This window comes from Danio rerio, chromosome 13 (genome assembly GCF_049306965.1).
Source record: "Danio rerio strain Tuebingen ecotype United States chromosome 13, GRCz12tu, whole genome shotgun sequence".
In the NCBI taxonomy this organism is placed as follows: domain Eukaryota; kingdom Metazoa; phylum Chordata; class Actinopteri; order Cypriniformes; family Danionidae; genus Danio; species Danio rerio.
Genome location: NC_133188.1, coordinates 41314276 through 41331502, shown reverse-complemented (window position 1 = coordinate 41331502; position 17227 = coordinate 41314276). Strand labels below are relative to the sequence as shown.

General features: G+C 34.0%; 1 protein-coding gene across 7 annotated transcripts in view; it reads left to right on the top strand.

Moving 5' to 3' along the window:
* eys (eyes shut homolog) overlaps positions 1-17227 on the top strand; it is a 522196-nt gene that overhangs the window by 335121 nt on the left and 169848 nt on the right. For all 7 annotated transcript variants that reach the window (XM_073920212.1, XM_073920209.1, XM_073920210.1 and 4 more), the window contains 4 exons: positions 335-534; positions 6553-6677; positions 12066-12190; positions 16321-16546. In XM_073920212.1, coding sequence (XP_073776313.1) covers positions 335-534; positions 6553-6677; positions 12066-12190; positions 16321-16546 — 676 coding nt within the window. The remainder of the gene's footprint in view (positions 1-334; positions 535-6552; positions 6678-12065; positions 12191-16320; positions 16547-17227) is intronic.

Here is a 17227-nt window from a genome sequence, read left to right as displayed (position 1 = left end):
GAAAAAAACTCACAAAAGTCTCAAGAAAAATTGGAAAAAAATAAAATAATATATATATATATATATATATATATATATATATATATATATATATATATATATATATATATATATATATATATATATATATATATATATATATATATGTTTTTGTCTTTATTTAATAAATCATGTATTTTCTATTTGGGCTATCTAAATTAAAAAAAAACTGAAGATTGCCTGCCTGAGGGCTACCAGGAATTTAGAAATTTTGCGAGCCCTGTATATGGGAAGTTATATGGATATTGCTAGAAAACTGTCCTTACTGATTCCACTGTCAATGTCTTGCTTTTAGGAGTGTGAGGCTCATCCATGTCTTAATGGAGGCTCTTGTGTTGATCTACTGGATAAATACGCCTGCATATGTGCTGATGGTTTCACTGGGAAGAACTGTGACATTGACCAGAATGTTTGTCTGCAGACGTCTCTGAATTTCTCCTTGTGTTTCAACGGAGGCACATGTGTGGATGGGCCTGGAGTCAATTTCACATGCAGGTAAAATCAATATTGCCTTATATTACCGAGAAGATAATTCTGATCTTTTATGAGGTCTAATGACCCCAGGTTGAAGTTACTAGATTTGCTCTATGAATACCTTTACGCTAAGTAGTAAACCACGTAAGAAGATATATATACAATGCCACAAATATCAATACAAAAGAAAGAATAATGGGATGCATCAGTTGTTCACAACCATATTATTAAATGAGTGAATGATGTACAAACAATAAAATGAAAATAATGTGAGTAGCGACAATGGTTTTGAAAGGCTGTATGTTTGAAGAAAATGCATCTGACCTTGTGGTCTTTGTGGCTGTTTGAATTAATTTGACCGCAGAGCATCTACACTACAAAAGAATTCCAAGCAAATGTGATTATGAGCATCACTGGATGTTCCTCATTTTGACTTGTTGTCCAATACAATAAATATTCATGAACCAAGAGTAAAGATGATTTCAGTGGCAATGGTTAAATGCATTGACATAGAACACCGAGATGCTCAAGACCACCCGACCACACTGGCTTAAGGTCCTTTGCTGATCCTTCCCTGGCTCCCCAGAATTTCCTGTCAATACTCTGCACTGTTCACTGTTTATTAAAGGTTAATAACCCCTATGAAAATAATTATATAACATTAAAGATTAAATAAGTTTCAAAATGAAGTTTATGGAATAAGAAGCATCTGTAAGTGTGGTTCGATAATAATCTTGTCTCTTTATTTTGTTTGGTTACCTTACTTATAGATTCATGAATGTTCAGATTCTTGTGTTCAAAGTGAATTCACTGTAATTTGTTACTATTAATCTCTGCAAAAACAGATGAGTTTTAAAAATTGTGTAGGCATTTTGTCACTTCAGAAATCACTGTAAGAGCTGAGTGATATGACATGTCCATAAATGTGCATCATTCTACATGTGTTTGATGCCTCATCACAAGCATACATGGCAAATTTTACAATTCAATAGTGCAATCTGAAGTTAATTCTTAACATTTTGATTTAGTTTGTTTTCATTTGTATGGTCTTATTCATTCATTCATTCACTCACTCACTCATTCACTCATTTATTCATTCCTTTTCTTTTTGGCTTAGTCCCTTTATTAATCAGGGGTTGCCACAGTGGAATGAACAGCCTGGTCACACTCATTTGTTGGTAACACTTTACAATAAGGTTCATTAGTTAATGCATTTATTAACATGAACTAATCATGAACAACACTTGTACAGCATTTATTACTCATAATTGAACATTTACTAATGCATTATTACCATCCAAACTCATGCTTGTTAACATTAGTTAATGCACCATGAGTTAACGAACTAACAATGAACTACTGTATTTTCATATACTAACGTTTACTAACTTGAACAAATACAGTAGTAAATGTATTGTTCGTTGTTTGTTTATGTTAGTAAATGCATTAATTAACATTAACTAATGAACCTTATTGTTAAGTGTGAGCCATATTTTATAATTTGCTTATACCCCAATGAGGGGTGGGTTTAGGGGTAGGGTTTGTGGGCACGTCTTCTTTTAAAAATCATGCACAAAATCTTAAGCTTTTGCATTGAGAGGCGTCTTTTTTAAATGATTTTCTAATGGCCGCAAGCGTTTTGCGTGCTTTTTACGCACCCTGCAAACCTCGCGTTTCAACCACCTGCTGCACCTCTCATTTTTGTCATTGTGTTTCCGTGCGCCTGCAGAAAAAGCGAGTTCCACATACATAGAAAATTTAATATAGATAATCTTAAAAATAAAGGGGAAAATTGTCGCAATCTCGCTAGGAAAAGCCAATCAATTTCAGCCTTGGGCATGCATAGTAAAGATTCTGTGTGCAAAGAAACAATCTGTGTTTTGTTCTGATTGGCCTGGGACTCTACACTCAACGCATTTACATGAGAATGAGGAAACAATGGTGTTTGAGGCTCACTGTAATGTTCACTGAACTCTTATTATAAGCTATGGTATTTCCAGATTTTCGTTATACTGCACTTTTAAATGGAAGCAAACTAACCATAAACCTACATCATGTTCTTTTTAAATATCTAACTGTAATTAGTTACTGACAGGCTCTGATTCAGATACATATCCGTGGTGCCTCTTGGTCCTTTGTAAAGGTCTGTAAGGTTGCCAGAGTGGATTATTATGCAGCAGCTGCTACAACATTAACGCTGAACTGAAGGGCTAAAATTGCGTTGTGGTGCATTACACATTCTGCATAAAAGGGCCCATCCAACACATAACATATCTCATTATCTCTTCCTCCTAAGACAATATTCTAATGTGAGTAAGCCCTCTGTCCAGACTTTCTGATTAGCCCTGGCGATAATGCTATTTGCAATTCTCTTCGTGTCAGGTGGACAGATGCGTGGACAGACAGACAGCTGTGGAATGAGAAAGCATTGTCTGTCTAAATGAGGCCTCATTGGATTGATTTTCTCAAATGGAAAACAAACGCCCCCGTCCCACTTTGTGTTTACTCTCATTTAAAATCACTTGCAGACTGATGACTCGCAGAACGATTGTATTAAAGGCTGGCTTATTTGGTAATGGACAAAAGCACACATTTTAAAGACCAAAAAAACTGGAGTTCAATCAATTTTAAATCAGCCTCTGTCATTTTGCATACTGCTAGAGATTCAGAGCACACTCGGTGCTGATATGTTGATATGAATGAAATTAAAGCTGCCTAAGAATGAAAGAAATGCCTCTTATTTTGCATACATCACAGCATTTCCTATTATCTTTTTTTCCTCTGGAGAAAGTCTTATTATTTGCCTGGAATAAAAATAAATATTAAAAAAAGGTATTTAAAGATTTTAACTTTAAGATTTTATTTTCCAATTGGCTACAGAACACACCACTTTTGTCCAATAAAAGGCCTCACTGACCTAACTTGCCTACACTGTAAAAAAGATATAGTTGTTTCAACTTAAAAAGTAAGTGTTTGCACTGCCTTATAAGTTTACTTCACTTAAATATTAAAGTTGACATGACTTGACAATACAAGTGTAATGGACATGGTCTATATTTAGTTAACTTGTACAGATTAGTTGTCATAATTAAAGGGCCATGAAGCCCCGTAACCCCCTCACCCCACACACACCTCTAGTTTGAAAAGAGTAAGGAAAGTGAGTGTTGAGTAGCGAAAGAGGGAAGGCTTTGCATGAAAAGGGGAGTTTCAGTATATGCACTCACTGATTTTCACAGCAGCAACACAAACACAGATGCAGGTGAGACATACAGTGACTACACTTAGACATCAGTAATCAAATTATTTGCCTTAATCTGAATAAGACAATAATGTGATTAAGGTGTTTACCTTTGAGCTGCTTTTTGAATGTCCCTTTCACGGTCCTGTTTTAGATGTTAAAGTACATAGATTGATTAATGCCATTTCGTCACTACGCTGTCCACATTTCCTCCAGAGTTTTATGTATTTTCCGGTGTTTCATTCTTAATTTGTCAAATTGAACTGCAGTTTGGCACTTTCACTTTCATTTAGAAATATTTCATGCATGCCCCCATGACAAACAAGATATTGGATGGGAGGAACTGCTGGAAGAGTGTAGTTCTAATAGAATTTGATACAGCATGCATTTTTTGATAGACTCGATAGGTGCAGAAAATTGCATCAAACAGTCGGCAAAAATCATTTGCTGCGAAAATCCTACACAGCTGTGATAGTTTGATTTAAGGTGTTTACATGTTTACATTCGGAGAGCAGGATTTAGAGTGGATCTTTCAGTCCATAATATATTATTGATATAACTGTAAACTTAGTAACTAAATCATTTTGTCTATGGTATGTCTTAAAAACTGCACTGATTGGTTCGAACCAAGCCTTTCTCATGAATGAATGCTTCAAAACTTCTTTTCAAACCGGAAGAAGGAATTTGCTCTAAACAAAAAAAAACTCTTTTCCCTTTTTTTGTGAAACATATGTGTCCCTTTAGTGTTAGCAACATGGTACATGTATATGACTGCCAACATCTCAAAAAATGTTTTGGTTTTAATAAGAATGATGTTGATAGGAATTTATAAGGTAACTGACATGGTTTAAGTATAATGAACTTAAATATTGAAGTTGTCTCAACTCATGTTGACTCTCTCATTCACACACACACCATGGCCAAGTTTGTTTATTCAATTCACTTATACCACACGTCTTCGGGCTGTGGGGGAAAACCAAAGCGTGCAAAGAAACTTAAAGACTCATTGGAACTTGAACCAGCAACCTTCTTGCTGTGAGGTGACATCACTAACCACTAAGCCACCATTCTGCCCCATACTTGATGTCACTCACCTCAGACAAACACATACCACAACATTAAAATGAGTTATTTGTGGTCAGTGTTGCTATACACTTGGATGTTTCCAGCCCAAACTGACTAAAACCCTCCCAAACTTAGAAAAAACTGTCTAAAAACTAAAAATTATTAGGTAAAAACTATTTATTTGTGTTTAATATTTAACAAAAAATAAATGTTCAAACCAATCAAACTGTCAACCTGCTTGAGCCATTTATTACCACAATCAAATTTTAAAAAGACATTCATTATCGTCATCCAAAATTAAACAATATAAATTTAAGTAGAAGTATTACAATAAATTAAACTATATATATATATATATATATATATATATATATATATATATATATATATATATATATATATATATATATATATATATATATATATTTGTTTATAATATAATAATAATAATATAATATAGACACATGCATACACATACAATTTTAAAGAGGGTTAACTAAGCAGGTTTGGGTAATTAGGCAAGTTATTTTATAACGATGGTTTGTTTTGTAGACCATCGAAAAACAATATAGCTTAAAGGAGCTAATAATATTGACCTTAAGATGGTGTTTAAAAAATGTAAAAGTGCTTTTATTCTAGTCGAAATAAAACAAACAAGACTTTCTCCAGAAGAAAAAATTATATCAGACATATTGTGAAAATATCTTTGCTCTGTTAAATATAATTTGGGAAATGCAAATTCACTCCAGATAAGTTAACTAAACACAAAATATTAAGATGTGCTAACTAAATGGCACAGTGTAGTTAACATAAATAGCCTAGTTAAACCTTTAAATTGCACATTAAGCTCAGCACTAATATCTTGCAAAATGACTAGTGAAATATTTTGTACTGATATCATGGCAAAGACTAAATAAATAAACTTATTTAATAACCATTAATTATTTTAAAATGTGTACACACACACACACACACACACACACACACATACTGTATATATTATTTATATAAACTAGTGCTGCTTTATTTAGCATCTGACAGTGACTTTCATTTTGACTTTCGATTTTTCACTGATACCAAATGGCCAACTTCCCTTTGCTGAGCTTTAGACTTGCTAATGTATCTTTATGTCTGTTATTTGCTCACAAACCTCTATATACAGGTGCGGGGACGAAACAAACATTTGCTTCTTTGTTTGTTTTGAATTATACAGCATTTCATGTGAGTTGATTTATGATTTATGCAGAAGCATTTGTCTGATGTACAAGCACTGCATTTGTCATTTCAACCCTTTGAAATGTGCATTTTAAGTGTAAACCACTCAAAGAGTTTATATAAAACAGTCTCATAATGATCAGTGAATGCACAACATGTCAACCGAGTGTCATTTTTCAAGAATTCCTCCTCCAGTTTAAAGGTGCAGACAAATTGACCCAATCTGAAAAATTTCAGGAAACATTTAGGAAGTTTTGCTATAAGCCTGCAAACTTTGGTTAATGAGACATTTCTCCGTTTGCTCACCATCTGTGTGGCAGCGCTTTCACAAGCTTAGCTGACCATATGTCTGTCATTAATTATATTTTTTTCCCTTTTGAATATTTGCTTTTTTGATTGGCTCAAGGCTGTGGCTCAGAAAGTCGTAGCATTCTGTTCAACCTTTTAAAAGGACATGGTTTTAGAATATAAAAACATCTGATTCTCTGTGCAATGTTTAAAGGAAAAATGTTTTTATTCAGCTGCCGGCCAGGTTTTATGGGAGATTTCTGTGAGGTGGAGATGAATGAGTGCTGCTCGGAGCCGTGCTTTAACGGGGCCATCTGCCAAGACCTCATCAATGGCTACCAATGCCACTGTCGACCAGGTGAGGCTTTCATCTAATAGAAAATATATTACACGTGAAAAGTATTTCACCTTCAGTGAGAATTATTAGTGCTATTTTAAGCTTTTAGTCAATACATAACATTTGCACATATTTTGATGACATGCATTTTCTCCCATCTTTATAAATTTTGAGTTTTTCGAGCCTAAAATGTAGAAATGACACAAATATTTTATCAAACAGTTTCTTATACTATAGTTTATATGAGCGATATCACACGAGCAATATGGCTGTATATCAGCACTGTTGGGAGGTGTACGTTGGCTCGAGTTGGCTTACTGCCCCAATAGTGTAATACACAGCTATATAGCACTGCTATGACTGTGATATTGCTTTCATACAACAGTTTGATGGCATAATTGTATATATATAAAAGAAAATCAAACACAGAGAGTCTCAAAAACTCTTTTGTGTGAAGAACTACTTTCTTCCACCATTCATTCACATCTGCAGAACAGCAGAAATCATTGCCAATTCTCAAACAACACTGTAGAGCTAGTGTTTGAATGATTTTCTTGCGTAATGTCTAAAGTGCTGACAAAACAAGTGATTTTGCTCACATTTTAAGATTATAAGGCTGAACGGTATGAATTGCCATCAGTCTACAGAGATTTCCCAGTATTTCTATATTGCTATCAGAATTTCGTAAAAATTGACCATGAAAAAACAAAGAAAAGCAAACACTACCAGATTATATTGTATAACTACAGCACAGTAAAATACACAAGAAAGAGATTAGAATGTCGCTTAAGTACTGTAATTATTTGATCAGCTCTTGCTTGAAATTTATGCTGAGAAAACTTTGAGATTTATCCCTCTGAAGACTTATTATGCGGTCTCTGTTGACTTTGTGTGATGGAACGTCAACCTTCAATTTATTTGCTCTGCATGGCCGACGACACACTTATTCACTAACATTATGCTAACATATTGTAAAATAAGCACTATCCTTACAAATAAACTGCATTCTCACCTGAAATGCCTCAAAATTACATTGTGTTATTCAACAGCTGCAATATTTGTCAAATTGTAGTGATTCCTATGCTTGTCGCTATGTGGGCGGAATAATACAGAATGGTGAAGAGGTTGTACAAATGCTGATATTGCAGAATACCGCACGGCTATCAACCAATCAGGACCAGATAGATAGATAGATAGATAGATAGTACAATAAGGCAGTATTAGTTCATGTGTTTAATAACATGATCTAACAATGACTGATACATTTATTACAGTATTTATTAATCTTTGTTAATGTTATTTAATGAAAATACAGTCATTCATTGTTAGTTTTTGTAATCTCACTGTGCGTTATCTAATGTTAACAAACATCAATTTGAATTTTAATAATGCATTGGTAGATGTTGAACTATGATAAAAAAAAAAACTGTTCATAATTGTTCATAATAATATACTTTAACTAATGAAACAGTGTAAAGTGTGGTCAAACAATGTCTTTTTTACTCTTAAAAAAAGTATTGAAAACCATTGATTTGATTTTATAAATCCATAAACCTAATTTTAACTGTTTCAATTTCAGCAAATTTTAACAATGTAGTTTGTGCCATATGTTTATGAATCTACTTTCAATGCCTTTCTGACGATCGTATGCCAGAGCTAGTACATAAGAGAGATTAGGATTTCTAAAACGTCTTGGCTTATTCATGTATCTTGATTCCACCATGCAAAAATCACTTACGTTCCTCAGGGGGGTCATTTTCTCATGCAGGCTATACTGAAACAGACAGAAGCCTCATAGAGTATTAAAATGTATTCAGCCCGTCTGTATGTGTGCGCCTCTGGACGCTTTCCAGAAAGATGCAGGAACGGAGACGGTGTAGAATAGTGGAGGGAGGTGGAGGATTGTGGGGTTGAACTCGCTGTGGCACTCGTTGGGGATTGCATTTGAGTTATTTTTATTATGATTTGTTTATTTGAAGAAAATATAAAGATTTCCTTAAATTTTTAGGAGCCCTGGTAAGATGTTTTATGTGTGCTTGTTTATGTTTTTTTGTTCGTTTGTTTGATTGTTTTTTGTTTTTGTTTGTATACTCTGTGTAAGTGCTAGTAGCAATTAAATAGCATGTTTTAATTACCTAAGACAGTTTAAGGCAAAAAAAAATAAAAAATGTTAAAGGTATCCTACATTTTAATTGGATTGCAACAATTTTTCCTTTTTGTGTAAAATATCCCAATAATATGAACAGTTTGGTTCAGCACAGGCACATTAATCATATTAAAATAATTAATAATAATTTTTAAACTATTTTTTTTCACTGAAAAGATCATAAAAATAATGAAAAAAGAAAGATTATTAGAAATGTTGAGGAGCAAAATAGCCAATTACAATAATTACCAAATGATCATGTGACACTAAAGAATTAGTACTGACATATTATTGGCATCACAGAAGTTACCATACATTATAAAATGTTTAGTAAGGCTTTCGTTTATATGACAATCCACACCATTTACTACTGGTTTATATTGTGAAGATATTAACTAGTTATTAACACTTATAAGGTATGATCTTAAGCTGCGTCCCAAATCGCATACTTATGCACTATTCTACGCCATTTTGTAGTATAAATAGCGTAAGTAGTGCGTTCACACTGAAAAGACTAAAAATAATAAGAGCACTTCAATTACCCGGATGATGCACTCATCCAGCCGCTAAAATAAAGTGTGTAACGATGGACACTTCACGCACTCAACGACCGCAGGTTTGCTTACGTAGCGGAAGGGGCGGAGCTATCGGACGCACATGTTGAATAACTTTATTTATTTTGGATGGTGAAAGCAAAATTCTCCTACGAGAGTGATTATAGCGCCTCCCGATTGTGAATGCGACAATACTTACGGCAGGTTTTATTTGATAGTTTGGTCATTTATTTCAATGATTTGGCAACCGTCAAACGTCATCAGGGAAATGGTTTGAATTTCCGCTTAGTAAAAAAACATTAGTGTGCCATTTGGGACAACACTACATACATATACTATCCTGTTGAGTGTGTAAGTGCATAATTACATAGTGCATGAGTGCATAGTGTAAAGTGTCCCATTTGGGACGCAGCTTACGTTTACATCCCTATACCAACTACTACATTACTAAATTACTATAGTATTTTAAATGTGTAACACCCAATTTTATTGGAATTTTTTTATTTTTTTATTTATTTTATTATATATATATATTTTTTGCTGTTATATACTATAATTGTTTCTGTTTATTACAGGATATTGTTTGCAGTAAATAACTGAGTTGAACTGGTTGCAAGTTTCGTCATTACAAACTAAGTTAGTTGATTTGGCCTTTCCCAAATCCATTGTTCCAAAGAACATTCGCAAACTGCGTCACAAACTTCTACACTTGCAGCTACACTTCTGGAGCCGAGTTAGAAGTTGTAGTTGTGTTCTATTCCCAGTTATTCCCCTTTGCTCTATTCATTTAGAACATTCCAACATTTAAACTTGGAATTATTTTTGAAAAAGCATTGAAGTCATCACTCTTAGATGTAATTTGCTTTTAAAGTTTGTTTACAGTTCAATTTTAGTGATCTCCGTGTTTACAATTGCGCTCCCTTCACAGTGCACTTTGAAAACATTGATGTCATTTTGAACACAGCCGTGGCTCATGACGAAAGCTATTGATGACCTATTATTTAAAAGCTGAATTTACAATACGTCTCCAAAGCATGTAAAAACAAAAAAACATAGCACACGTTAATGCTTTTAATTGAAGGTAGGTTATTTATTAAGTATCTGTACTGTAAATGACATGGACCTCTTGGTTGGAACATTTCTGCAGTGGTTTGCATGTGTCAAATTGTAAAAGTTCAAAAGATAAAAAAAATAAAAAAAACAATATCCTTCTTATTAATAATAATAATTATTATCATCATCATAATCATTAATGTTATTAATTTTATTACTAAAGTAGGATTTTCTTCATTTCCTTTTTTTTTTAAATAGCCTCATTATTTATTTATTTATATGATTTATATATGCTATTAGAATACATGTTAGCTTTTGTTAGAGATTTTATATTTTAGAATAGAATATGTAATGTTCTCAATAATATTTGTAAAGGAAACATAGGCCCTATATGTGCCGTTTACAAATATTTCAATAATATGGAAAATGAGTGCATGTTTTTACGAAAAACCAATATTGGATTTGTGCTTATTTAATCTGTGTGTGTGTGTGTGTGTGTGTGTGTGTGTGTGTGTGTGTGTGTGTGTGTGTGTGTGTGTGTGTGTGTGTGCGTGTGCGTGTGTGTGTGTGTGTGTGTAAAACAATATAACTTGCACAAATAATTAGATCATCATTAATTAAAGCATCATTGTCAAAGCATCAAGGCCATTTTATATTATAACTAATATGGTTCAAATGATGGATTTGAGACAGAGAAGCCACAGGTTTTGGGAAACACTCGTCACTCCAGCGCTCATTTCCCAAATGATGCATCGTACTATGGTAGTTCAGCCGCGAGTTACATCGTTGTTTGGGAAATGCACCCCTGAGCAATTATGCCTCATGTTTCATTGACAGTTTTATTTATCTCTAAGAAATGATTGGCTTGGATTTAAGTGGCTTCAATTTAAAAATGAAAATTACAAAAACAGCTTGGATGTAGCGAACTACTTCTGCCAAGTAGCTTTTAGCTTAGCTTGCTACATTTCCCAGGGTGTAGCTTTGAGTGTAGTTAAGCTACATTTTTAGTAGAGTAGCTAATAGCTATTCTCACTACATTTTTCAAGTGGTTGCCCTACACTGATATTACGATATATTACATACATAGTATATTACAATTAACATTTAAAATATAATTATAAATATTTTTGGATCAAATAAATTTAACATTGGAAGGCAACTTTTGTGAGTTTGTAAGTTGTAGTTGTTGTTGTTGTTGTTGTTTTGTCCTCCAGGTCAGTTTCAATCACTACCAGAAAAGTTTACTTCCACTTTTCAAATGCATAGATCTTCAGTTGTGGGAATTCATGTGCACGTTTATAAATGCCTTCAGTCAGTTCTTTTTAACCTGCTGACAATATCTCATCTGAAGTTCACAAGAGAAGATGAAGATTTCTAAAACGTCTTGGCTCATTCATGCATCTTGATTCCACCATGCAAAAATCACTTACCTTCCTCGGGGGAGTCATTTGCTCATGCAGGCTATACTGAAACAGACACAAGCCTCATAGAGTATTAAAATGTATTCAGCCCATCTGTATGTGCGCTCCTGTGGACGCTTTCCAGAAAGATGCAGGAATTGAGACGGTGTAGAGAAGTGGAGGGAGGTGGAGGAATGTTGGTTATGGGCTTGAGCTCACTGTGGCACTCACAGGGTTTTTTTTTTGTTCCTGGCAGGTTGGACAGGTCTTCACTGTGAAGATGACATTAATGAGTGCTTGCTGCAACCATGCAACCAGGGAATGTGCATCCAGAATGAGCCTGGCCATGGCTACACCTGCTTCTGTCGGCCCGGATTTGTGGTAAGTCTTGCTGAGTCCCAGCTTCCACCTCCTCCCTGAGCTCTTCATCTTCCCCTGAGGTGATTTTGTGAGAGACGCAATCCTGTTTGTCTTTCTCCTGTCAAGTATTCGCCATCCGTTTGTTTCCGTTCCAATATTGCGATGGCCTTTAAATATCCTTGACGTCCTCGGGACTGGAAGCGGCAGGGTTCTTTAGTATTCAACATGCCAGTGGTGCTTTTCAAGTGCGGCGAAGCACAGATGTCACTTATCAATGGCAGGATGTGCATACTATTTGGCTATTTTTATGTTTTAGTGTTTGCTGGAGGTATAGTTGAACAAAATAGCAGTAAGATATGATTGTTAGAGCTAATTGCTCTCATCTAAAATAGACTAATGGGTACACTTGGGTTCTTTTTCATTAAAATGTTTTACATTTCAATAATGATATGTAGGAAGCAATTCAAAGTGCTTCACATAAAAGCATACAACAAATCATAAAAACTTCAAATACATTTGTGTAAAAAAACAACATGAAAAACATTTTTATATAAAATATATCACCAGAATAATGATAATAAAAAGCTACAGTTGGCAATACTTTAACTTTCTTAAAAAAGTAAAAAATGTTTAGCCCTTCTGTGAGTTTTGTTTTCTTTTTCAAATGAAAACTTTCTTTTCCCAAATGAAATTTCTTTTCCCAAATGATGTTTAACAGCAAGAAATTTGTCACTGTATTTTTCTTTAATATGTTTTTTTCTGGAGAAAGTCTTTTGTTTTATTTCAGCTAGGATGAAAGCAGTTTTTTTTTTTTTAAACCATTTTAAGGTTTAAAAATTTAATTAGCCACCTTAAGCAACCTTAACCTTTTTTAATTGTCTACAGATCAAATTATCATTATACAATGACTTGCCTAATTAACCTAGTTAAGCCTTTAAATTGCACTTTAATACTAATATTTAAAAAAAATAAATCTCTACTCAAATATTATTTACTGCCATCACGGCAAACATAAAAAAATCAGTTATTAGAAATGAGTTATTAAAACTGTTGAACAGAAATTGGGAGGGAGGAAATAAACAGGGCGGGGCTAATGTACTTAATGGATCTTAAATTAAAACCATAGAATTTTTTTAAGTGCTTTTATACTTTGTTATTTATCTTATATTGTGAATTATTCATTCATGTTTATGTATCTTTTGAATCTTTACAACTTGTCGGTTTTAATAAATTCCTGCTTGACCATCTTGTAAAATGCCACAAAACCTTTTGATAAAACAGTCGTTACTTTTATATTTTGAACATATATAAAGACACCCTAGTTTTTCGTGATGCCGTGATCTCCAAAGCAACATTAACAAAAAGTCGCACATTTTTGTGATCCTGCTAAATTTTTAATTTAAATGCAATATAATTGCAAAAAATTTAATCTTGTAAAATATTCAATTACCAATACTATATTCAAATGTTATTTATTTTAGTTCGCAATTAATTGTTTTACATGACTTATAGATGTTTCATACGCAGCACCCATGATGTATTTAAGTGTCTCTCAAAAATGACGTTTCACCTGCCCCCTCACAGTCATTACATTACATAGAAGTGGGGGGGGGAATTGTTTTGCAGCCTGTGCAGTAAGTAGACACAGATAAAGTGTCAGAGATTTACATGTGATGTCAATGCAAAGATGCGATTAGACATCCTGTGGTGCAAATTGAGTAAATAGCATGGCGCAAATTGGATGTTTTGTGCGTTTGCTGTGCATCACACTACAAAAGAAAGTGTGATCAAACATCTAACAAATGGAGCAGTGGAACAGACAGAAATGTAAGCAGCTTACAACGATGGAGATTGGTTCAAAAAGGACGGCGGTTGAAGGAAATTATTTGTGCTTTGCATGTATGGCTGGTATGATGTGCATCAAAATGATAAATGATTTCGCTTAACTCTTTCCCTGTAGTTAAAGAGATAAAACGCTTCCCTGCCATTGATAAGTTTTATTGCAATCTGTGTTTTAGGTGTATTTTGGTAGGGTAAGCCCTATATATATTATTTATAAATAATATTTTTAGTTATATATTTTTTTAAATCACAAAATTGTCCAAAAACTTCAGGGAATAACCACCACTGGGTTGGGGGACAGAGTGCAAAGGGCCCTGGCAAATAAGGGACACTGTGACTGCAAGTGGAGGCACCCGCATGACACTAACCTGACCATCCCCTCCCCTCCCCTTTTTGTTCAGTCACCGATCACATAAACCCCCATGCCCCCTCTAAACTTTTGCCAAGTGTCAACCATACCCCCTCTCCGCTCTTCACTGTTGCCAATTGCCCAAATTGTATATTTTTTATTTACATTTAACTTAATTCTTTCTAAACTCATGTAAAAAGAAGGATGTGATATGTGAATTGCATCAGTAGCTGAAAGCACATCTTGAGGGCTGTGTTTACCTTTGGTATTAAGATTAGTTTATTTAAGGAATCAGGTGGGCAACTGAATATGGATGAAAACTGGGTATGAGATATTTTGAGTTTGTTCTTTTTGGCCAATTCTAGGTGTAGTAAAAAACATACTAGGTTTAATTACTTTTAATTCTTAAACATTATGGTTCATGTTGTTTAAGTGCTTGCCAGATGGGGTTTAAACTTTGCTGTCTTAGTTTAAAAATGAAGAAATGTAAAGTAGCTACAACTTTTGCCTCAAACTCCTAATTAAATTATTGTCAATAGTCAGTATGGTTAATGTAGGTATGGACGACAATGCACGATATGAGCATGCGTAATATGTGTTTTATATGAATTAATATACAAAAATACAAGCTATAAACAGGTACTTTAAGTAATATACTATAGCATCACCCACATTATAACTATTCCTGATTTAAGCACATAACACTCATAGGGCTCTATTTTGACGATCCAAGTGCAAAATGCAGGGCGCAAAAGCATTAAGGACGTGTCAGAATTTACTTTTGCTATTTTAAGGATGGAAAAATCTGCTTTGCGCCGTGTCGCATGGTCTAACAGGGTTGAGCTTATTCTCTTAATGAGTTATAGGTGTGTTTTGAGAATAAACCAATCAGTGTCTCATCTCCCATTCCCTTTAAGAGTTAGTTGCATTGTGCCATATTTACATGGCGGTATGTGAATGGAAAAACTGAACCCTTCACTATAGAGAAAACAGTTAAACAGAGCATCTGTGCCTTAACACGCCTCCTTTTTTAGACAAGAACGCCTATGGGCACACATATGATCGCAAATGCATTTACTATTTAAACAGCGTGGTGCAAAACGTCAAACGACTCTTGCACCGAGCTTAATCTAGTAAACAACAATTGCATTGCGCATTGCGCCGGGTGTATGATAGGGCCGAAAGTGTTTGGCATTATTTTTCAGCTATTCAAGCTGAAATGACAGATGCTTTCCTCAGTTTTATTTTTAGTTGTCCTTTTTGTGTTCAGATGTTAAATAAATAAACTTATTTTGAAATATTATATTGGGAAAATCAGATCAGCCCAAAATAATCCCCATAAAATCCTTCAACAATAAGGCCCACAATTTTCTTTCCTAGAATGCAAACTTTCCCCTTTATTTACGTGATTGCAGGACAAGATTACTGTTGTTTGCCTCAACGTTTTTAATATTTAAAAAATGTATGCACTAAATTCTACAATGCAACACATTACACATTTTGATCTTTTTTAAATAGAAAAAAAAGCATGCAATTTCCCATGAAGGCTCTCTTTAACATTGAAGTTTAGTTGAAAATTGAAATCCATCTGAATAAGAGTGTGAATTACAGTAGAAGTAGATGTTTATAGGTCATATTGTAGTATACATTTATGCGAAAACAACTGATAGTGTAAATGCAGGGCTTTACCTACTGTAATTTATCCTCTTATTCAGACGTATTTCAGTTTTTCACTATGCTTGAAACCTAATGCCCCTAGCCTTGTTGTGCACACTGCATTTATTTCAGCATATTGCATCAAACTTCATACTTGCTCACTGTAATGCCACATACTCGCGCAATTATTTCAGAAACCTGCCTTATTATTATGGCGTAGCATCAAACCATATCCCAGCAGGCATTTCAGAAACACTTAGAGAGAGATTTATGTTGAGAGAAAAGTCTCCTTTGTGTTTTTCAGGGGGAAAACTGTGAATATAATTACGATGACTGCTTGATTCAGTCATGTCCTGAGACGTTTTCCTGTAAGGATGGCATCAACAATGTCAGCTGTGTCCCTGTGAAGACAGACACGTCATCGCTTCCTCCGATCTCAGTCGTGTCTTGGAGAAGCACAGACATCAGCACAGAGTTACAGCCCACTTTTGCACCTGTGGAAAACTTGCAGCACACTGAGCAACCGGCAGGTCGGTAGCAAAACATCTTACGCAATATAGTGTACTTTTGTAAAACCTAAAAATGTAAAAAAAAAAAAAATGTGCAGTTTCCTATACAACTATGGAAGCTAATTTCCATCATATGAGAAAAACAATGCTGGCATGAACATCTAAATATTGGTTTAGTGATTCCAAATTTTGACTACGGAATTCATTATTATAAGATAAAAGCTGAAGTTATTACTTAAAAATCTTAGTTTCAAAGAGCATGGACTAAGCCAGTATTAGACCAGTCAAGACATCTGAGTAATGTCTTATAAATGTGCCCTAGAAAAAAATTATTATTGGTGTCCATTTTAAACTAGACTTGTGTTATAAGTAAACTCCAAAATTGTTTGCTGTTTGTTCAAAGTACTTATTAAAAACAATTCAGGCTTAAAAATCTAAATATTGGTTTTCTGATTCCAAATGTTGACTTTGGAAGTCATTATAATAAGATAAAAGTTGGCATTATGACTTAAATCTAAATATTGATTCATAGTTTATGTTTTAAAAATGTGCCTTAGAAAAAAAATATTATTGGTGTCCATCTTAATCTAGAATTTTGACATAAATACACTCAAAAAATGTTTGCTTTTTGTTCAAACTACATTTTCAAAACAATTCAGGCATAACAATAAAAAATATTTGTTAACTGATTCCAAATTTTAA